Source organism: Haemorhous mexicanus, chromosome 5 (assembly GCF_027477595.1).
Source record: "Haemorhous mexicanus isolate bHaeMex1 chromosome 5, bHaeMex1.pri, whole genome shotgun sequence".
NCBI classification, from domain to species: Eukaryota; Metazoa; Chordata; class Aves; order Passeriformes; family Fringillidae; genus Haemorhous; species Haemorhous mexicanus.
Genome location: NC_082345.1, coordinates 51,801,598 through 51,825,685, shown reverse-complemented (window position 1 = coordinate 51,825,685; position 24,088 = coordinate 51,801,598). Strand labels below are relative to the sequence as shown.

At 39.6% G+C, this 24,088-nt stretch overlaps 1 protein-coding gene across 3 annotated transcripts in view; it reads right to left on the bottom strand.

Moving 5' to 3' along the window:
• The window catches only part of MET (MET proto-oncogene, receptor tyrosine kinase), a 90,185-nt gene that overhangs the window by 22,535 nt on the left and 43,562 nt on the right, over positions 1-24,088 (bottom strand). For all 3 annotated transcript variants that reach the window (XM_059847146.1, XM_059847144.1, XM_059847145.1), the window contains exons 4-11: positions 22,427-22,561; positions 20,889-21,062; positions 15,525-15,685; positions 14,235-14,337; positions 13,888-14,024; positions 11,398-11,571; positions 10,407-10,506; positions 2,035-2,253 (exon numbers count right to left, since the gene is read on the bottom strand). In XM_059847146.1, the coding sequence (XP_059703129.1) occupies positions 2,035-2,253; positions 10,407-10,506; positions 11,398-11,571; positions 13,888-14,024; positions 14,235-14,337; positions 15,525-15,685; positions 20,889-21,062; positions 22,427-22,561 (1,203 nt within the window). The remainder of the gene's footprint in view (positions 1-2,034; positions 2,254-10,406; positions 10,507-11,397; positions 11,572-13,887; positions 14,025-14,234; positions 14,338-15,524; positions 15,686-20,888; positions 21,063-22,426; positions 22,562-24,088) is intronic.

Sequence of the window (24,088 nt, the reverse complement as noted above, 5' to 3'; positions counted from 1 at the left end):
ATTGGACAAGCAGATCTGGTTTTAGCAAGTTTTGCAACAGAATCTTTCCTAGCAATGAATGAAATTTAGGATGGTATTGGATGGATGGTATATAAAATGAGTGAAAAACAGATTGGACAGAGATCAAATCTTTATTTGTCAGTGGCTGATAGTGGAACCAATACGGCTTAAGATCTTTTGACAGTTAGGACAAAGGGAGAGGATGCACTGTCTTTGAGCTTTCAGATGATATCAGACTTAAAAAAATGACTGATATGCTGGACCATAATGTGAAATTAGGCAGCAGTATGCCATTTTAGTGATGAAGGCTCAGCACACATTTTAGCAGTAAAGCCAGTAGATTGAAGGTGATTGTTCTGCTCTGGTCAGCACTGGAGCTGAATTGTGAGAATTGTGTCAAGTTTTGAACCCCACAGAAAAAGAGAGGTACTGATAAACTGGATGAAGTACAGAAGAGAGTCTCTGAGCTAGGAGGGGAGCTCAAGCATGAGATACACCATGCAAGGCTAGTGGAGCTGAGTGTTTTAAAGCTGTAGAATTTCCATTCTTGGAGATTTTCAAAACTCATTTACACAAAGCCATAGGCAGCCTGACCTAATTTTTATTTTAGCCCTGTTTTGAGCAATGGGGTTAGACTATGAAGACCTCCAGAGGTTCCTTCCAATCTACATTATTCTGAAATTTTTCCCAAATTAGTCTTCTTTCCAACTGGTTGATATGCATGACTTGGAAAATACTGGAAAACACTGCTGTCATTGCACAGAGGCACTGAGCCATGCAGCAGCTATATATTCCCAGGTCTGTTGACCCACACATCAGAACTCTTTCTAGCATTTCTCCATAACTGAGCAAGAGATTTGCTCTGCATTGAGGAAGGAGTGACTGTATGGCTAAGAGCTCCAAGTAGAAAAAACAATGTAAAAAGTAAAAATCAGACAAATTATTCTTTGGTATTTGCCTAAAACACTTTGCAGAGATGGATTAATATGCAGACTTTGACTGAAACTCAGCATGGCTGACAGGAACTCTGAGCCAGAGTTGCCTTGGAGCCCAGAAGTTGGCCCACTGGACCACGTTGGATTCAAAGACCTCAGGGCTTAAAGCTTTCTTCATTGTGATGGGGAAAAACTTTTGGCTTACAGAGCTATGCAGGAGTGACACAAAGAAATGACCTAAGCATTAAGACTGATTATCTTCCATAAAACATTTTTATCAATTATATTTTATACAAATTATAGATATCTATGTAAATAACATATAAATACAAAAAAATTTTCATAAGCATTCACTGTAAACTAGAAATACCCATATTTATACATTTCCTATTTAATACTCAGAAAAAAGTAGACTTCAAGGAAATGGACTCTCGTAAAATGGATTTAACTTTCTCCACAGCAGTGTAGTAGAGAGCAACCTGTGCTGTTGAGGACCTCAAATTCCTAAGGGATGCTTCTCAGTGCTATGTAGGCTATTCTCAGTGCAGTTTGAATAGGCATTCAGCATCAGCTTTGCATTTTTCATGGATCCATAAATATTTAGGCTACAGCAGTGACTGATCCTCATGAGTGACTTTGTGCACAGGCCAGAGTTTCCCTCAGCTCCAGAGAACTGAAGAAGCCAGACCACATCTTTTATGAGGAAGGACACATGGCCATGTGACAGTAAGAGCCAGGCCTTCCACACAGACCACATACTTCATGCTCTGGGCTGCTGGCCTTGTTTAATCCTGAACTGGTGGGGCAGCCCACTGCACTCAGAAGCTGATGCAGCCTGGTCCTCCCATGAGGACAAGGAAAGCCCCTCTCCCACTTCACCTGATGACAGCAACCACCCTGCTACACACATATTTTTGTTTTCAGCTCTGCATCTTTTAAATGGTGACAAGTGGGCTCAGGTGAATGCAGTACTGAACACAGTGCTCTCTCTGCCCTCGCCTCCTTGGGGCTCCCTTTATTTCATCAAAACGTCTCTTCCACGCTGTGCTGCTGATGCGCACTTGCGAATAATTGAAAAACTTATTTCAGCATTTCTTACCTTAATTTCCAGAACATTTTGGTTGCCTCTTGAGATGAACACTGTCTTTTCAAAATGCTTAAATACAGGATTATTTACGTAATCAAAATCAAAGTACAGGGAGCTGACGCCATCAAAAATAAAGAACACTTTGGTCACAAAGGGTGGTTGGAGATTGAAATCTTTCAGTGAAGGTGTTGTACAGCAAATTATCTCTGAGCTAGAGCGGTGGCTACACGCCTATAAGAAAAAAAAAGAAGTAATTGCAGTATCTACATGCAGAGGAAGTTCACTGATTATTGCAGCTTTCTTTAACAATACACATATATTGAAAAAATAAACACCAAGGGTCTTGTGCTTCTTTAACCAAAGCAAAATCCTGATCAGTGCCGCACAGCGTTTATGTAGAGCTGGGAGAAAAGTATAAAAACTTCACGTCAATGGTGTTTGCACTCTTGTTGAGGAAATGTTCAAGTAAACAAGCTTCCTGGCCTGATTGTTCACAGCACTTTTAAAGTAAATATTTTGCAGATAATTAATGGAAAATGATTTCCAAAGCCAAGGACCATCAGGAGGCTGGCCTGGTGTACTGAGCAGCCATAGTCCAAGTTACCCAGCCTGTCACAGTGATTGCAACATGGATTTCTTTTTCTTTTTCACTACCAAAGCAATAGTAAGGGACCAGAGGACAAGGCAAAAGCCAACAATACTCAACAGAATTGTGGAAAACAGAAGTAAAGCACTGTTTACCCACAGTGCAGCTAAGTTGCTATGTTTCCAGAAAGGCACTGTGGACTCTGTGAGAAAGGGCTTTAGAGCCAAAGCCACTGTGGATTCTGGGCCACAAAAGCTCAGCAAAGTGCATCTTCTTTCTATATTTAAGGCCCCAGATTTGCGGCACTTGGTGCCCAGGCACACAGTCATGCAAGCTCCTGCTGAGAGTGCTGCCTGAGGGACAGGCTTTGCACTGTATCTCAGACCAGCAGGGATATGATGTTCCCGCACACTGTAGTGCAGGAGCAGCCTGCCAACAGGCATGAAGTCACCCCTGCCCCTCACTCTGCCACTACTCCTCATGACAGCTGCAATGGGGGAAACCTGCTGGTGATCAGAAGACTTCCAGAGGAAGCTCTGTGCCATGGGGATGTGATCCAGTACAAAATGCAGGACTCGTCTGAACTGCCTTTGCAGTTGACAGAGGGACAGCAGCTCATCTAGAGTGGATTCCATCTGAACCCCTTAGACAACAATCTAATCTTTAATTAGATTAATGGTGCTCTAGAAGAGTCAACTTTGTCTGGACTGCGAAGGTTTCTGCAGGACTATTTTGCCTATAATGCCAGCAGCACATCTATGAAGCCCAGTGGGAGGCAAGGCACGGTGTGTGCTGGACTGCACCACCCCAGCTGCAGAGAGGCTGGCTTGTTATTGCTTTGTGCACTCCCTTCCCTGGGCCTGCCCCTCCTGCTGCCTACCAACGATACGGCTGAAGGACTTCTGGCACAAACAGAGTTGCTTCAGCTCCACAGAAGCATTTCTCTTCCAACTCTACAAACCTTCTGTAAATTGTCCCTTTAGCACTGCGCCCTGAGAGAAGATCAAACTTTTTCTTTTTTTACAAAATCTAAAGGAGTGTATCTGATGTGTGTCCCAGAAAGAATGGGGCTAAGCTCCTCGTCATCATAAATCTCACATTTTTTCTAGAAGAGATTTCCTTGGAAGATCAACAATGCTCTTGAATACCTCTGTGCATCCAGAGAAGGCCAAAATACATATTTTTCTGTTTTGTTTTTCAAATTAAATTTGTTGTCATTATCAAATACTTCCTGAAGGAGCTTTGAAATTAGTTTGAATTAATGCAATGTAATTTTGCTGTCTCAAATCAGTGACATAACCACTCAGGCTGTATCAGCTATATACCCACATTAGCTTGAAAAGTGGGATTAAATTAGCTATCTCCAAATCAAGGCTTTTTGTTATCACCACAGCAATTCATGTTTCTGTGAATAATATTGTGAAATCTCGAATCTGCCAAGGGAAACATTTTCAACATTCTGAGCATTAGAGTTTTACAGCTCCTCCGTGTCTGTGAGCTGAGTTCAGCACTCAGTTAAATAACTTGGTGGAGCTCTCTGTGATGCTAATGGCACTTGCACCTGTGTATATAACAGCCCATTTATATTCCTAGCAGAAATTCAGAAACATTTTTGTAACCCCCATGTCAACAAGGTAAACTGTGGGACACAAGACAAGGCAGATTTTTGCTCCATTTGCTTACAGTATCAGATTGTTCTTTTGAATACCTTGTTCTACACCACTGACCATATCTCAGGCTTTGTTCTATCACAAAGATCTAGAAATTAATTTCAATTAGTATGGAAATAATAGGATGCATCATCAGCATAGTGGATGCTCAGCCATACTTTTCCATGATGTATGAATATTTGTTAAGATATCTATCATATTGTGTCGATTCTTAAAAAGGATTACTAAAATATATATAATTATACACCCAAGTATGTCCCAAGTAATCATTATATTTATTTGATTAATGTAAATTCATTAGACTCTTTATCTACTGCAGAGTAGTGATGTCCATTAAATGAATAGCAGTGGTATTCATAACTTTGTTTGTGGCTATCTATTAGAATCAGATACTTTACTTTATCAGGCTGGTCTCTGAAGCAGAAGCTTTCAGAAAATGATAAAAATCTAATAATACTCTTTGGAGAGGATGCAATGTGACTGATTGGTAAGGTCAAGAAAAATCTTATTTGCAATGCCCTTATTGGTACATGATTTGACATGACATTTTTACCTTGAAATTGGTTTTAGCAATTGAAGAATATGATGGTTTAGTTTTCAAGAAATATTGGATTGAGGATCTCCAAGAAAACCCCCCTAATTCAATCTATTGCCTTCTCAATTAAGATACTGCCTATCACCCAGCACCTTTAACTTTTATTTAATTAGACTTTAAAGTAGATTCACTTTAAAAGCTAAGCCTACATTTTTCTTGTGACAATAATCTACATCTGAAGACAAAGAGGAAGAAAAAATATAAAAATTATGGAGCATTTCACAAGCATAAGTAAATGCTATACCCCAAAGGGAATAATAATCCATTGCACAATGCATATGACTCATCACTTAAGGTATGTATTCTTGTTCCATTTGTAAAATATGACCCTTGAGGCAATTAATTCAAACCTGACCTACAGAACCTGAACTTCAGTGCCCAATTCAATTCTTTTTCATCTGATAGAACAACAGGAAAAGTATGAGGGAGGATCTCTGAGTTCCAGAGGTCTCCCAGCAGCTGACCCAGATTAGAGAGGGGCAGTTGGGTGTGTATTACAGGATCTGCAGCTGTCAGAAAGGAGAAAAGGGCCAATTTGTTCCTTCATAAAAAGTAAACTTTTGGAGTTCCAGTGAAGAATGAAAGATGAATGAAGTTGAAGACAGACCTGGAGACTCTCCAATCATCATTGCCAAAGGATGATTTCTCAATAGAAAGAGAAGAAAATACAAGTCCAACATGAAGAAAAGCCCATTCAGAAGACTTTTCTGTGTAAAGTATATCCTGAAGGTTTTTCAGCAAATTCTTTGCCTTTTGCTGCCATTTCAGGTGGAACAAAAAATGATCCTGATGGATTGGTAGCCTTTTTATTTTAGTTTTCTTCTTGGATGAAGGCATAAGAGGTGATGCTTCTAGTCTATCAGATCATGAGACCAGAAGGTAGAGTAAAAAGTCTCTTGCTCTTGGGTCTGACAGCCAGCCCTTTGCACAACATGATCAATACTCCCTGGGCTTGGGATGGTCAATGTACCTTGTAGCACTGCATCCCTGGCATCCCGGTGATTTCACACAGTGGTTTTCCCCTGACATCCCCTGCTATACCCTTTTCTTGGCAGGAGATGTGTGTGAGCTACAGATTTGGCACAGAAAGAAAGATAAATTTTCCCCTATGTGGGGGAACTCTTCACTGGGATTATGTGGCAGCTTTGTGCCATGGAGTCAAGAGAGATAGAGGATCCAAGCCTAGGTGTCTTCGGATAGGGAATCAAGAATATCTTCAATAATCACGCACCCACTACCCACACTTTACAGGGAATTTGTTTTACCATTATTTAATACATCAAAGGTAGACACTCACTGCTGAATTCTAGGCATTTTGATGAATATGAGTACAGATTGCTTACAGACCTGTAAACATTGAATAAACTTTAGAGTATTTTAAAATTGTCCTGTGAAACAGCAGGAAATGGCACCTGGCAGGGAAAAATTTAAAAATGCTGAAGAACATTCAAAAGACTACTTACTGAAGAGATAATTAAAAGTCTGTGGAAATAGAAGATCTTGCATAGGTACAGAGTCAGTTGTTGAAGGTCATGTATTAAAAAATGCTTCTTCTTAGTTTTGCAGCCTTGCATATCTTGGGACATTCATTGTTAGAAGAGATTAAGCAGTGGGAATATACATCGAAATTAGTTAATAGATGGAATATTATAAATGTTACAGGAAAGGATCCCCAAATGACCACTTCACTTTGGGGGAATCAATGCAAACATCAGGCTTTCAAAGAAAAAAACATTACTCCCAAGTGCTTCAGAAGCAGGAGAGTCATCTAGCATGACTTACAGCACAGGTTCCTGATCAAACACTATTCCAAACTGTGCCTTGGGTACTTTTACAGGCACAGTGAAAGGAGGGAACGAGCTGCTTCCCTGCTTGTGTACCTCACACAGGAACTGGATATGAGAACAGAAGTGAGAAGGTTTCTGTATTCTTATGCATTCTCTAGAGCTCTTGGGAATTTATGCAGCACTGCCTAAATTCCTACTTTTTTTCCCTAGTCAGAACAAATGATCAAAAGAACTAATGAAATAGAAATTAAAAAGAAACACATTGCAATTATTGAAACATATGGTTCAATACATTTTTTTCACTCATTGAAATAAATTCAAAGAAGGCAAAATGCATTATTGTGACAGTATTAATATAAAATGTAATATAAACACAACAAGTGTGAACACAGTACTGAACAACTTTAAGGAAATTTAAATAAATATGAAAAGAATACTGTAAAATGGAAACAAGGCATTTTTTACTCTATAGAAGAAAAATTTTCAGAGATACTAAACTACAAACATGAAAGCTGAAAAGCTCAACTTAAATGTTTCTTCTAGAGGGGCTGGCATACTGTGCCCAAAACTTTTCAGTCTCGGTGAAACTGCACTTCTTAGAGGAAGTTCTTCCAGAAAAACTTTTGCATCAGTTATCATCACTCACCTCTACCACTGGGATGGAAGAGGTAGAGAAAAGCAAATGCCCCAGGGCATGTCTGCTGGCTCTGCTCCCTGAGACTCTGGGATGCAGAGCATCTCCAGCAGCTCCTGCTGTTTACAGAAATGACCCTCCAACTACACTGTGACTCCAGCAGGACTCTAGGCAACAATTCAAGCTGAGTTCAGAGAGTTGACAGGAAAAGGTGAGACCCATTTTAAATTGGGCACTCCCAGTTTTAGGCGAATGGAAAAGGGCCTGAGAGGTGGCTGAAAGAATGAGAAGAGCTCTAGGAAACAACATTTATCAGGAGAATTTGGAGTGGTTTGGTTGTTGTAACTGGAAAAGAGAAAGGTTGAATCATAATTTAGTGCAAATATATAAAATTAGCAGGAGGGACTGATAATCTGTTGCTTGTATCCACAGAGGGTTAAACAAGAAGATAGGTAATTAGCCACAGCATTTGAGTTAATTATTAGAAAGAAGTCTTTCCAAACCACTAGGTAAGCAGGTAGAGCAGCTCTCTCTAAAGCTTGTTTAAGCAAGATTGTGAAATTTCTTTCACAAGGAGCTTTAATAACAGCCTAAACAAGTATCTGTTAGGCAGTGGTCTGGGCACATTTGCTCCTGGCACAGGGAAGTGGGCCATGCTTGGCTGTTGTGGTCCCTCCCAGCTGTACTTTCCTTTGATGCTTTGGGATGTGTTTCAGTGCTGGCTTTGGTTTTCCCAAGAGCCAGAGTTTCTGAATGCTGACAAAAGCAGCTTTTTGGAGGAGGCTAGTGAGAGAAAACTGAAAAGAAAAAGGGCTTAAATAACAATTTAAAAAATTATTCATTTTGCTATCCTCTCCCAAACTAAGGAAGCAAAAAGCTATAGCACTTCTTGAGCACTTCTTTGGTCTGTTCAGGAAAACAACCTGTCTTCTCCTTTATAAAAGGAATAGTTGGTCTGGATCTCTGCTGGAAATAGCTCCTCATTGTTGTTTATTTTAATAATGACTGGATGAAATTGGGTTTTTTTCGTATATCTCCCATGCAGAGAGCCCAGAACTTCCAGTGCAGGATGGGTAAGACTACAGCCATAGGCATCCTCCACCAGAAATTTCCTCAGTTACACGGTACAATCTTGTTTTGCCACTTAGAAATCTTCCCTTTCTACCTGAGAATTAATACTCTTCCTTTAGAAATATGCTTCAGGTAGAGAATAGTGGCAGAACAAATGGCTGCCACAGAGGCAGAGAATGCAACTGAGTGCCAGAAGCCTTTAATTTCAATAGAGAAAAAATATATTTCTTGGGCAATGTCAAAACATAAAACACTCTGGATTATAATCCATTTGAGGTTATATTCCACCTTTTGTGCAGGTGAATGAACTTGTGCAGCTGCTCATACACTGGGGCAATTTCTCAGAGATCAGCAGTGGCAGGAGATTTGTTTGTTGGCAAATGTCACACACGCTGCACAGTATGAAAAGAAAAAGAGTAAAGGAGATAATTCTGACTGTCTAAGTCCATGTCTTTCTTCAACAGCAGGTTAGAGGCAGGATGAAAGCAAAACGCTGCTCAAAGGCAAGGTTGCTCCCCAATATTTGGGGGAAAGAGTAAATTCTATGGTGTTTATTGCCTGGAGTTGCCAGTCACTTTTGACAGTGGATTTTCTTTAAAACTCCAGATCTTTCAAATATGTTCAGATTCTATGAAGTCCTAAATATTTGACAAGGCATGCGGTATCAGGGCCTGAAGAGAAGCAATACGGCATATATCCACAGAGGAATAGAAAGAGCAAACAAATGATCTTTACACAAAGCAAAATCTCAAGACTTGATTTCAGCAACAATATTTTCCTTCAAAATCCTTTGTGCTTAGAAATAATTATGTTCACATTACTCAAAATCTAATAAATTTTGAGTTTGGTAGATTTCACAGATTTTATTTTCTGGCTGATGGGTAAAGTGATTTTTTGATAACACTTAACACTGTGTTTCATTGGAAAGGAACTGATTTTTAGATTAAAATCTGAACCCATTAAATTACAAGCCACGACTACATGCTGCGGAAATTCAGGTCCTGACACTCATAATATTATACAAATTAGGATCATGAAGAATATGATGACCTTGAAGCTATGAAAGACTGCAAATTTGCAGACATACCATTTAAAATGCATTGAGCAAACCTAGGTCTAATAGTTAGAATTCAATTCAGGAAACAGTGTATGATAATCATTGGAAATAAGCTGAGAATATGAACAGTAAGTAGCATGTCATAAAGAGTGTAGGTCAATTTAGCAAATTAGCTTCAGTTAGACTAAACAAACCTTACAGGATAAGAAAATGTTGGAGGCACAACAGAAATGTATAGAAAAAAGCTCACAGAAGGCTTTCAGCAAAACTAGATGACAAATGCCATCTTTGCCCTATAAGAATTAAAGCAGATCACACAGTCATATCTGTGTTTAGATTTGGACACTGTGTAGTGTCAACTCAGGAACAAAAAAAAGAAAAAAAAAAAAAAAAGAAAAAAAAGGAAGACTTACATCTCTGACTGACACCTGCTGTTTAAGCAGAGGTACCCAGCTGCAAGACCCCAAAGCCATCTTAAAACTTAGTTGCTGAACTTATCAAAGTCAGGACAAATTTCCCCAACAGGGATTTTGGCAAACAGAAATTCTTAAAAATAATACTTAATTTTGATTTTATATATTTACCCTTCCTCTTCCTTTGATATATATCCACAGTCACCACTTGAGTATCACAGTAGTGCCTGAACTTATTGTGTAATCTGACATATCGATATTGCACTGCTGTGTGTTTAGTCACTGAATTTGCTTTGTTAAATTGAAATATATAAATCTTATCAGATATTGTATTAGACTTATTTCTTTGGAAAAGGTTTACTGGAAAGAGTTGTTTTATCCTCACCTAATTTCAAAATTTGTTTTGAATTTTTCCTGTACAGTGAAAACAGTCTTTGCAGAAAACACCAAAATATCAGTAGAAGTCCCAAAGTTTCAAGGCAAAAGTCAAAGTATTTTGGCTGAAAATTCACAACCATTCATCACACCAAGATGAAAAGATAACAGATTGTCTTCTCTAAGACTGACTCACCACAGAGAAGTTCATTCCTAGTTTAGGTACAGTAATCACCATCTGAGGAAAGCACACTGAGTTCAAGTTGATTCCCTGAGCCGTGATTGTACTTCCACCACTAGGAAAATTTAGCAAAATAAGAAAAAAAAAAGGAAGGAAAAGAAAGAGAGAAGATAAGTAGGATAAATAACTGGTGTGATAATGTAATGTTAATTACAAATTATATTTTAGAGTAAATGGTAACATAAAACCAGAATTAGGGGTATGTATTGGATACATGCAAATACATAGCTTTGAGCCGTGAGATAATTTTTCTGGGAAACAGATCTTACATTTACTATAACAACTAATCAAAACAAAAGAAAAGAAAAATAATTTTTAAAACTCTGACAAGCCAGGGTATAAATGTGTAAATTTTAAGAGGTCGCTTTTTTTGTACTTTGCATTTGCTAACTAAATTATTTCACCTATTGCATTCAGTGGTGCTGAAAAAGGTGTCTCTTTTACTGCTGACATTTTTTTGGCAAAGGCAGATGGCTTGGATTAGAGCTACTGAGACCACAAATTTGTCACTTGAAAACACACACATACTACCGTACATATATATTCATTATGTTTATATAGCACTGGATTTAGACTATTTTAAAATCCATTTGCTCTCCTGAGTCCGCTGACTTGTCACATTAAATGATTTTCCTCAGCAATCAGTGTAATGTCCAGACACAGCATAGGAGACACACTTAGCAGTGCAGTGGGCATCTCAGTGGGACATCACAGGTAGGCTCAGCAGCAGCTAGAAGTGAAATCACAAAGAGAAAAGAGGCACCCTCCCCCCTTCTCCTTCACCTCTGAAAGGAAATGATTTGCCCTCTGCCACTGCACCATAATAGAAACAATCGGCACGGAAGATCGAGATAAAAATGCAATTTCTTTTGATAGATTGCTGAGCAGCATAGCCGTTCTTCGTTCATTTGTTGCTTTCTTATTTCTATAAGAAAATTTTACTCACCTAAGAAAAGATTTGGCTGGATGAATTTTTAAAACAACTGGGTCTTCTCTGTATGTGAAATGGCTGCTTGTGTCTCGAATAGCTTCATCGATTTCCATTCTCACACGATATTCCTGGGGAATTTGCTGTGCTGGAGTGTAGCACTCCACAGTGCTCGCCGATATGCTGGGAGCACTGAAAACAGATTGCTTGTCACCATTATAAAACATGTACTTGGCTTAAAACACTGTCCTTTACTGAGCCCCAACCTTGCCTAAGGATCTGTTTGTAAAAAAAAGTCATTCATTTTCCTGCTGGATAATCAGATTGCAACAAGTAAGCACGACATAAGGTAGAAATTGCAACAGCATGGCTTAAGCTCAAGATTAATCTTAATTCAGTTGACTTGCACCTTGCCTGATGGAAGATGTTGCCCTGGTACTGGTGGCAACCCCATGAGCCTCTGAACCCTGCAAAGGCAGCTTACAGCCTGGAAAACAAAGACCACACTCCAGGTTTAAGGAGAATGACTTGATCTGCTGTAACCAAAGGACAATGCCTCTTTCAAATGCACAGGTCTTACACTGTGTTAAAAGCCTCAAGTAAGGGTGCTCGTGAGGGATGTACCAGATGCTGAGGGGCAGGCAGAGGGCAAAGAGAAAGAAGGAGAAAATTCAAGAAGAGCTGGCTGAATTCAGCAGAGTCTCTGGGATGTTCACCTTTCCCTTGCTATCATGCCTGGCCATGGAAGTCCTCTTCCTCCTACACTGAACTCAGTGGTGAGTGGACAGCAGGAGGATCCTGAAGTTTGAAGCACATGAAATGTGGCCAGAGGGAGCAGGGCACATCAGAGACAAGGGTGGCAACTAACTGGAGAAGTAAATGTAACTCTACCAGCTGGTTTCAGTGATTTGGCCCCAAGCACATCCATGGGCCATCCAAGTGAGGCTGTTCTCATAGAATGTAAGAGATGGTCTCCAAATTAGACAAGAGGGACATTTGCTACAATCTCTGAAGCTTTCCAGGAAGGTGGGGTTCACCGTAAGGGATAGCGATTCATCCATCTGTATCTGGAAGCTTTTTAACGTCTCTTAAAGGAAAAAAATAAACCTTGCTCCAGCTGCCCTCAGAACTGGGGAAAGCTGCCTTTTTATCTAGAGAAACACCTGCCTTGAGAAACTGGTTAAGATCTACACAGAAGTCTCCAGGCAACTTGGCTCGTGAGAAAGAGGGGTCCTGGAGATGCTTACTGGGAAAGTCTCAGCTATTGTTCAATATCTAGAGGTCCACCTGACCAACATCTGCATCTGAGCTGGCTGCTGTCCCACCCCCATAGTAGATGTCTCAAATGAATCATTAGTTGACAAATACACCAAGAAATGCAACGCTAACTATTAAGGAACAGAAATGATGAAGATCTTTTTAGTGATCAGACTTGAATATCTAAATCCTTTTTCTTGATTTAGTCAGGCTTGTTTGATTTGATCAAGAGCATACAATAAATCATTTAGCAGTAAAGAATAAACTTCATATCTCCTGATCAGAGTCTTGCATTAACTAATAGGCTACTGCTTCCCCATGGTCTCCACAAGTGTGAAGTTTTACCACTTTGCCTTTCCATAATCATCAGATGATGCTCAAATTTCAGAGGAATTGCTGGATGTCCTGTTTCTGGAACACAGTGGGCCAGATTTTGCCTTGTCCACGGAGGTGACAATTCTGGAATCACCTTACTGTTCCTAAGCACAGAGCCAAGTAGGATTTGTGCCATGGTAGAATGGCTACCAAATTCAGAACTCATCTGCCCATAGTAGAGAATCTGAGTTTGGCATTTAACATTTACATACAGCTGTGGTTGAAGGAATTTCCACACAGAACACATCAAAGATTTTTGACTGAGCTCCTACTGGATCCAGTACAGAGCCACAAGAAATTCTGGCTTGAACCTCCAAAGCAATTTTCTAAATACCAGGAAAAGCATGATGCTGCCAAACTGATGCTGCCTCTGTTTTGTAGGCTGTTCTCTAACAGCAGTGCAGAAATAGTGCTCCTCTGCATGGGATAGACATTGTCACCCTGGTCAGCTTTCCACCCAGCCAGGCAGTAGGAAATGGTAACTTGTGCCCACTGACTGCTCACTGGCAGCTGCTGCATGAACAGCAGCCCTTGCTAAAACAAGAGAGAGGGCTCAGAGTGTGGGAATCAGGGTGACAAAAATGATGGGAAATAAGCAGTTTCTTGTCCATTAGAAGCTGATTTGACACTTCTCTATGCAACCTTTTAATGAGGTTAATGAAGACATTACAAATAAGCAAGACTTCCAGAGAACTGTGGTCCCTTCTAGAAATCTTTCAAGTATCCTAAACTCAGGATGCTTACTGCTTATTATAAATTCCTCAATAAGTGACACAAGAAGAGGAAAGCAAATGTGTGAGTTTGGTTTTTTAACTCCGAGGCTTTTAATCAAGACATTTCAGTATTAAAGGCATTGTGTTTTAGTTGGTACATTACCTTTTCAAAGTGCATGGCTGCTCACCAACAAAAATCCTCATGGATTTCCCACTGTCTAGGTATTTCCCAGCTACAGTCAACAATGTTCCTCCAGATTTGGGGCCATAGGTGGGAGATATACTTGTCATTACAGGATTCTAAGGGGAGGTAAAAATAAAACCAGGGGATTATAAAATTATTTTCAAAATGTAAAGAGGAGGACTTAAAACATTTGTTAACATTTCCATGAAGTAACAATAAAGCCAACATGAATACAGAATTTACCATGCTGGTCTGGACTCATGAGGAGTCCCTAACAGTTAATATTGAAGCTAATTTTGACTATAAAAATTTAATCTAGTGCTTACCACGTATGAAAATGTATTGAATAGTGTTTTGCCATGTCCAACAGAAACACTACTGGATATATTGAAACCTGGACTTTTTGCAGCAGGAACTGTGCATTCCAGCCTTTAGGAAACAAGGAAAAAATGGGATTACATTTTTTTTTTTGATTGATTTTTTCATATTAAATAGAACCACTTCAAACTCATAATAATGGGGAATCCATACTAAACAGATCATCAATCTATGCGCATCATGGACATTTCCGAAATAATAGCTCAAAGAACCATAGCCCTCTTCCTTAATAATAAATACAAATGCTGTGGACTTTATAATACTTGGCCACAGAAAATAATTTTTGTGTATCATATACATTTCAGAAAAAAGAAGCATGACAGAAAAAAAAAATACCTCTATTAAATGGCTGATGGATTTTTTAAAATTTCCCTTTAATATCAATTTTGGCAGACAATAGCATTAGAAAAAAAAATGAATCGTATACACAAGTTTGTTGTAAAAAAATTTAAATATTACCAAAAATTAAACTTGAACTTCTGCAACAGCATGTGTCAATGTATTATATTACATTCACATAGTCTCATATATAATCTAGTCTCCTTAAATCATCTTGTTTCCATTGAGACTGTTCAGAACAGCAGTTAGGAGAGTGCTCAACACTTCCGGAGTGCTTGCTGGAGTATCTGCACTGCTGTGTAAGTGAACAGCAAAGCTGTGCCACGATTTGTGCCTTGCTTTGGTGGTACAGAGAGGATACTCACTGAACGTGCATCACTGCAAGATAACAATCACAGTAACCTCTGTCCTAAACTTGACCCATTATCCCTGTGCCTCAGATACTTGTTTCTGAGAAGGAGGAGGAGAGGTGCAGTTGAGGGTCATAATCCTCTGGATGACGAAATACCTGCATCCTCTTACACTTCTCCCAGCAGCTTTACAGATCAGGAAGACAGAGGTGACATAACTTAGCCCAGCAGGACCCCGGCCAAAGGAACTGCCCCCTTTTCAAACCTTTGAATAGATACATTCTTGCCAGCTTCCACAGATGTTGAATAGCATTTCACAGACAAATCAGAAAAACTGCTGCAGGAGCTATTGGCATAAGCTAGATTGATTTCATCTCCATTTTGAGCCCTGTTTTTCTTGGTGAGTTTATTAAACCCTGGCATTTCTTCAAATTTGAAATTTCCGAATCAGAGGTGATACTTATAGGCTGAATGTTTGTATTTGCAAAAAATTCCATACAACATAAAGAACATCTGAGTATATGGAAATTAATATTTTAGATTTCTTACCTATTTTTGTTGCTAGATTTCGCTTCCAGAGGGCAAATTTGTCCTCCAATGTGGACTACTGTATTTTTTAATTCAAATCTATTATTTTTGCTGAATCCAAAGTCCCATCCACACAGTGTCAATTTTGTCCCACCTTCTATGGGAGCGCTGCTTGGAAGAATCTGTTAAAAAAATATTGTGTTAGTTGAATCAGATTTTCTTGAACTTCACTTGGAGCTAAAGAATTGGCAAAGGAATAATTTTAAAAAAGCATTTCTTTTGGTCGACTATGTCCTAGCATTCATCTTAATTGTTCTTCACCTTTCATTTGTCACATTATGAGCTTTCTATGACAGTAGCAATAAATAACAAAACCTATACTAGAAGGCTTTGAAAGATGGTGTTTAGGGGCACTGAACAAGCTGTGCATTGTAATAGTCTTTTAAATCCTGCAGTTCTTGTCTTTCACATCTTATTTCTGGCGTGTTAAACATACAATATACTTATTTTGTTAGAAGCTGAATGCTGAACACAAAAGAGCCCCCAAATGACCGTTTTTTGCCAGCTTGATGAAAGTTGGGTTCAGAGTGAAGTAGCTTCAAAGACACCATAATCCAATATCGCGCTGACTGTGATAAAGTTAACACGACTTCTGCTATTCTTTCCTTAAACGTTTTACTTTTGGTCACCTCTAATTCCAAGTTAAAAATAAACTGCCCCTCAGAAACACAGAGACAATCTACAAAGGAAATACATTTTTTTTTGTGTGTGTGTGTATGTGTATTGTAAATTGTCCTGTAAAATATAACAATGGTGGGAAAAACGTAGGAACACCATAGAAGTCTTACAAAACTCAGTAAAAGTACCGGTTAGTACTGTCAGTAAAAAACTCCCAAAACCCACCAAAAAAACAACCAAAAAGAAAATACATTAGTTCAGGAATTATGAGGACTTTCAACAATACTGCACAATTTTGCAAACATACCAGTACCACTAGACAAACAAAAAAGAATGAAAGGAATGAGAGACTGAATTTATACTTGTGATTATAGTGCCTAAGTATCTTAATGCTTTAGTGATAATAATTTTGCCCCTAAAATGCAATACAGCTGTGTCCTTCAAAGGACCTGGCTTAATTTTCAAGCTGAAAGGAAAGTGTTTGAGTGATACTTGGCTATTATTTCATCTGGAAATCCAGTAAGACAGCACATTTCTTTTTAACTCTCTTGTAGCTATACTTCAAGACTCTCACAAATGAACTATTGTAGATGGAAAGGCAGCTGAAGAATACTTCAAAAGAATTATACCATATACTATATATGGGGAAATTTACTGCCCTCATTAGAAACCAGACAAAGAGTCTGACTTAAAATGCACTGAAGCCAGGAGAAACCTTTTCTGTTTTAAAGAGCTTTGAATCAGCTCTCAAGGAGCAAAGAGGGAACCTATGCAGGAACAGCACTTTTGTACAAATCTGTAGAAAAAGAGTGATACTCACACAGCCCCCTGACACCCAACTGCAGCTATGAGCTCAGAGCCATTCTGTGCCCACGAAATCTGTGCTATTCCCTCGTTCCTCTGGAGTTTTCTTCTTCAAAATCTGGATTTGACTTCAGATTCTAGTTCTCCACTCTGCTCAGTATCTCAGCACATTATCTATTTTTGAAATAACAAAACCCTAGCAGAAAATGAAATTGCTCTGTGGGAGTACAGGATGTCCCGATGTTTTGTACAATATACTGACATGTGGCATTTGAAGAGTTTGAAATGTAATCCACAAGTCAGCAAGAAAAGGGCTTCACAAAGCCATACAGAATAAAAATTGAAGGTACTGAACATATTTCTAGTGATCTTACATGGCAAAAGAGACTTGTGATAGCAACCTGTGTGCCTTAATTGAGAGGCAGCAAGTATTTAGTACATTTTGTTGACAAATTAAGGAGGCAACACCTCTAAGTAGATAACAAAAAAAACCCCAAAATCTTAAAGTTTTGATTTTAAGTTCTGCCAAACTCCCCTGTTTTTATTCAAGATTTATTTTTTGTTCCATTTGTCCTGTATGATGAAATGTCTGAAAATCAAATGTGGTATTCCAGATTCTTTCTTGGGAGTGTTGACAAGAAAGGACAGTGAACCTCCTGGTTTTTGAACTGAGGTATATGTAGGCCTCTTCTGTGTACTTACATTGCACTGGTAGTAACAGAAAACAATCAAACCAGTCATAAATGCTATGAAATGCAGGATTCAAAAAATATTATGTTATCTCCACTGATAACATGGTGCAAGTCCTGTCATTCTGCTGCTCTCTGAACATTTGGTTAAGGGAGAAAGTTAATTTTGTTTTTGGAAAACTTAAAAGCTTTGTGTTTTCCCTTTATTTATATTGACAACTAATATCCACTTAATATATTTTTGGAAGAAAGTACCTATTTATTCTTTAATTAGCATATTCATTTTAATTCAAAGACAAGAACACATACAACCACATGTGAAATTTCCAGCAAAGCCTCCAACCTAAACAGGCAGCAGAAGCCCTGATGTTCTTGATACATCTGATAAAAAGGCCAGCTAAAATGACTCACTTTAAAAACAACAACAAACCATGTCAGATTTTTAACCACAACAAAGAATCAGAAGGGAGTCCAATTTATTTCTTCTTTTACACCCCCTTCACCTTTCAGCATGACCTGAACGCCACGCGCAGATGCCTGCAATTTGTTCCAGTAGCAAGTGATCTCCGAGGAGACTCCCTCCTGGCTTCCCTCTAGAACTGCTCATCCAGGCTGATGAAAATCCTCATTGCTGGCAGAGGCAGTGGATGGGAGCAGACTGGGAGCTGGGCTGTGGAGGGGATGTGTCCTAACGTCTGTCCTACTACGCTGTCTATGTCTGGGCAGCAGACTGCTTGACTGCTCCTCTCCAACCCACAGCTCCAAGGGGAAGTGCTTAAAGCAGGCAAATGAGACAAAGGATCTGCAGGACTCCATGGGAAAACACTGGGCTTCTTCTCTGCCATCCTCCTGAGAGGGAAAAAAAATTTTTTCCCCATTGTACACCAGTCTGTGTAATAACCTGGGAAAACATCACTGAAGTCTTAGCTAACATCCACTGGACCAGACCCTCAGGGAGCCATCTGCTCCTCTCAGGTTAAAGTGATCATATGACATATCTCAAGAAATCTGTCCCTCTGAAAGCTGCAAAATATTAGGGAGAGGTTTGGACTGAATTTCAGATACTATGCAAAGCAGGTCATCCTCCATTTGTTAGGAACAAAACTAGCTTGTTTCTTACATTTTATGCATGTGAGTTTCAAGACAGATCAGAAGATGATGAATAATCTGTTTTATATTTTTTTCAGTAATCATGTTAAATGTCATGGTCCAGTAGAGCATGAAATTTGTCTTAACAGCTAGCAATCCAATGGATTTAAGTATCCAGCTGCATTTTTTTTCCTTACAAGCTTTCTGGAAGCAACTTCTACCAAGATCAGCATGCAGTAATTCGAGATTCACTTTAAGATCCATCAGTGTCACAGATCCATATTCATTACAGGGGTAGACTGGGCTTGTGCTGGGCAGGCTGAGTTGAGCCACATGGGGAAGGGAAGCACCCACCCAGCCTCACAAGTGTTCCCACTGCCCCACGTCCGAGGTGTGCTCCCCTCCTCACACTTCACAAGGACTGCAGAGTCTGTTGGTTCTTAAAACTGCTGAGTGGATGCATTCAAAATTGAAATTAAAGAGGCTACATGATTTCAGCCTCTCTGAAAATCAGAAACTAAGCAGTTCAGAGCCTGGGAAATATTTTTTGAGCAATGGAAATATACAGCTACTGCTGGAAAGTTTGCAAATTAAAAAACATTAAGGGTGCTTGAGCTCTGTGCAGGATAGGTGAGTACCTTGGGCCTGCAGAGGTTCAGAAAAATATATAAGAGCTAATTCTCACTGCACACCTTTGGATTGGTGATTTAGTCTCATACAGACTAAGGCTGGAAAGGATTATTTCACTATCTAATATAACGATTTTGAAAAAATGTGGTTTTGTATAAAGGAAAAGTAAACTGTTCACATTCTGCATTAGCAAGTTTTGAACATCTCCTCTGCCCTAAGTAAATGGCCATAGAAGGCAGGCTAACCGTCCCCCTTCCATTTTCCATCCATTTTGGGTTTGATTCTTATAACTCTTCATTGTTTTTTCACTGAATTTTGCCTGTATTAATTGTAAATTTTGTGTCTGAAAGGTGAACGTGGAAAAAACCAACCCTGTAAACATGCGTTTCTATACTTCTTTCTAGATTAATAGCAGTTTTGTCTAAAACATTAAAACTTAAAAATATTGTTGTACATGAAATCATATGCCTGGATGAAAGAAATTAATTATTTATTTAAAACCCACTTTTTTCTCCCTTTCTAAGAGTTTGGCATATCAAACTTTCATGTCTGTTTATAAGTTGTATTCTAATAAAGGAAAATGTATTTTTAACTACATGATGTAGTTTAAATGCACTAAGATAAGTGAATGTGGCAGTAAATGCTACCAGAACGTTTTATGCTTGTCTTTCCCTTAGATTTCTAGTCCATCAACTGCCCTACAAACCTCTGCCTTCACAGTCATGTCACACTCCACATGGGAAGATTTGGTCCCACATACAGAATAAATCCTGCATTAACCTGCTGAATTAAAACTGGACTGTGCCAGTGCAGCTCCCTGCTCATCTGTGCCCTCTTGTTCTCACACACCCTTGATGAGCTCTGGCTGGCTGGCAGCAGCCTCTGGCTGCTCCTGTCCCGGGGGTGCTGCTACAGGCTTCATCCTTGTTGGTGCCAAGTGGACCCACAGGAAGAAGGAGCCAGGAAGGGACATTGTGGAAAAACAACTTCCCCAGGAGCTCGGGTAAGATGGGATTTTTCTCAAAAAGAAACACCAGGCTTTCCACCAACATTGGAGCCAGCATGGGCATGGATGGAGAGTGGGAGCCAGAGACCTCCTGTGCTGGGTCAGGCTGTGGTGGCTCTGGGCAGGAAGTGCTTTCCTCCACTTTTGTCTCTGAGAGAAGCTGAAGAGGAGGGATGCTTCTTTCTGTGACTGGCTTTCCTGCCAGACCCCCACCAGGCTGGCTCAGACCCATCTTGTTTCCCCATTAGAAGTGCTTTGTAGGGCCAAGGGTCTCCCAAGGCCGGTAAGGATGATCAGACAAACCTGTCCAAGCACGAGCATCTCAGCCCACAGTACCGTGTGCATCCAGTCAGAGGATTCATGGACATCAAGGCTGAGGGGAAGTTGAGGAAAGCTGATGATTTATCATGATTGCATGAATAGAAAATGTCCACAGAGTGCAGACTGTTCTTCCCTCAAGAGATAAATGTGAGAAACCCACCACTTTACCTCATAAACCCTAGGCAAGCAGGTGTCCTGGGTCCAGGTGTTGCTGGGGCACTCAGAAGATCTGAGGCACTGCTGGCTGCACCAGCCACACTCCATGAAGGCTGGTGCCAGCAGGCACTGGCTGCAGGACCTGAAGTGATGGCAGCCTGGCCCCTTCAGAGGGATCTTTGTTATCTGTCAATGGAGAGACATGATGCATACATCCTTTTAATACATGTACTAAGTGGCAAGGAGAATCTCTATTTATGCATAGCATGCTGGTGCTACTCAGATTTCAGATGTGCAAGCCACAGTTCGACTTCTCTTTAGCTCAGTAATTATAGGATCTTATAAGTAATTTAACTGACATGATTTTAAATTCGCTTGGGAGAAACCCTAAAGGCATCTTAATGTTATATACAGTTACTACCAGCATCTGGTGTTTACAGCAAGATAGCATTTTTTGCTGATGGAGAAAGAAAACAGCAGCATGCTCCTCCCAGTTCTGTATCTCAGTGTGCCTTAGTTTATGCAGTGTATCTCAGTATGCCTTACTTTATACATTTGTAAAAATAGGCATGAGGGCTATTTCAGCTTTGGTGAGGCTGTATTAATATCTGTGGCACACTTACAGCATGTGGCTGCAAGTGTACTTGTATTTTAACATCTATCATCAAAAAACCCATACCTTATCTAAAAGACAAGTTAAAATTTATATTACTTAAAATATCAGGACAGTTATGAAATAGCCACTCTAAACATGTAAGAATTATTTTTGGTCAGAATATTAAAATCAATATATAATTACATTACTATATAAGTGCCTCAAGTTTCTTTATACTTCAGGACCTTCTTTAAATTTATTTTGCACATTTTCTGAAGATCACTCTTATAAATAACTCATACATTTCTAGTAAATGATTAATAACAGTCTTTATGGCTGATGTATTTCTGTAAGTCCTTATAGAACTCAAGGGGTCAAATTATTGCTTACGATTATGGTTTAGGATTATCCGTAATACTATCTGCTGATGTTTTAAACCTGTTCTTCAATGCATATCTACTTATGACAACAGCATATTTATGATAGCTCTTCATCTTTTATTAACTCTTTGTAGACCACATGCTAAAGTAATTTTCAAGCCTTACCGACTTACAGTTTTAAGGACACGCATGTAACTCTAGCACACACAACCATCCTTAAAAAGTTACAATGCTATGACACAAACCAAGAAAAGCCAGGAAACTGAGCACCATTCTTTTCTTAAGCCATTGTGTGTTTTGTCTTTGCAAGCACTTGAATTAGGGACAGGTTTTCAGCCTTAAAATTTGCATTTCCTGGCTTTTGTTGGTTTATATCACCAGCTCTTACATTATTTAAGCATTTCTCAATATTAGGCTGCCAGTTTGTTTAGCAGGGGAATAAATATATCTTGGAGGAAACTTACACCCCCAGTGCTCTGAGGGAATGGCAGGGCCATGAGGATGCAGTGCAGAAAGCAGCAGTGTGAACAGAGGTTTACACAGTGCACAGGAGGATTAGATTATGAACCACTCACCTTTTTCCCAGTTACCACCAGGGTATAGCCATCATCTGCTAATGAATTCTTGACAACAACCTGGGGAGAGATGGGGTGGGAGTCTAGCTGAAAGCTGACATGCGGAGTTGTGGATTCTGAACGGGAAACCACTATCTAAGAAAGAAAGAAATTTGGAAAATCAGAAGGCAGTATGTAACCCAAATGCATGCTGCTCAGCTGTCTCATGTTCTCTGCTTGCATTAATTACTTGCATTACATTGCATAATATTTTGCATAATGTTCCATCATAATCTGATTAAAGTACTATAAAATCTACTTTATTTAATACAGCAAAATCATGGCTGTTGGAGGATCCTCAAAATACACCATATTTATTAAAATATGCAGGAGTCACTGCATGCTTCCTAGTCCTTCAATTTCAGGTATTTATATGTCACCATAGAAAATGAAGGCAGGTCATTTAGTCAGTCCTACACATTTAAGAATGAAGAATTTTATCTACAATGTCTATTTAAAAGAATCTTAAAACTCCAGGTCTTCCGAAGTCAAAACCATTTCCTTCTATTTCCACTTTGGTCCTTGAGTTTGAAAAGCAAACTTTACCCTGTGTCAACAGCCTCTGGTCTGGCTGCACGTGGGGCTGTGAGATTGCAAAGCTATGTCAGGCACTGCAGGTCACGGCTGTGGGCACTGCCCAGAGCCACGAGTGCCCAGAGCTCAACAGCCAGAGCTGCCCAGATGGCTGCTGCTCTGACAGGCTCCTTGCAAGGCTTGGCTGGGCACCCTCAGCTCTGGCTCCTGTTGGTTTCTGAGTGAGCTGGGTGTCCAGGACTGAGCATTCAAAGCACTGCTTAAATTACAGGGAATGGTGGAGGCTTCCTTAGGAGATGCTCCAAAACAGGAGCTTAATTTAGTCATCCTGAAGCCCCTTTGCAAAAACCTTCCCTCCCTCTCTCTCTCTCTCTCTCTCTCTCTCTCGATTTCAGGAGATCTTAGGGAGATTAGTCACACCAGTATGAAATTCCCTCACTACTCATCTCTCTGCATCTTGAGTTACCTAAATTCTTCTGAGAATCTGGGCCCATTCCTGCAAACACACGCCTAACTTTACTACTGTAACTTTGTTGACTTTAACGGGATGAGTCATGGCTGTTAAGCAGAGGCATAAAGCATCTGCAGATCGAGGTGGATATTTGATAGCAACATTTTATAGGCTTGGGCCTGCAATGCAGAAGGATGTGCGCCCAAATGTGATAGCATCAGGCAACAAAGGCAGAGGATTGTTTACATGAGGGAAGATCATGTTCATGTTTCAAAAGCTGCATCACGTGTAGTTTACTTAAGGAATTTAGATAATCAACATTTGAAGAGAAGTTAGGATTCAATGGGGCTCATTATTTAAAAAGATTGAAGCCATTCTGGAAATAACTTGTATGTCAAATGTTTAATTTTTACTATAATGAAGCTTTTCTTCTGACTCCGAAGGCAGAATCAGAACAGCCAGGACATTGACTTACACAATTTCACTGGCTTTTCACACTGCCAAGGGCTTTCAACAAGATGGCTGACTCCAAAACTAGACTTAGAGATGCTGTAATTATAGCTGCTGTTTTGATGTAATTCAAGACTTAAATAAAATATATGAGCAGTTAATTCATGCCGATAACTGCTTCCCATCCC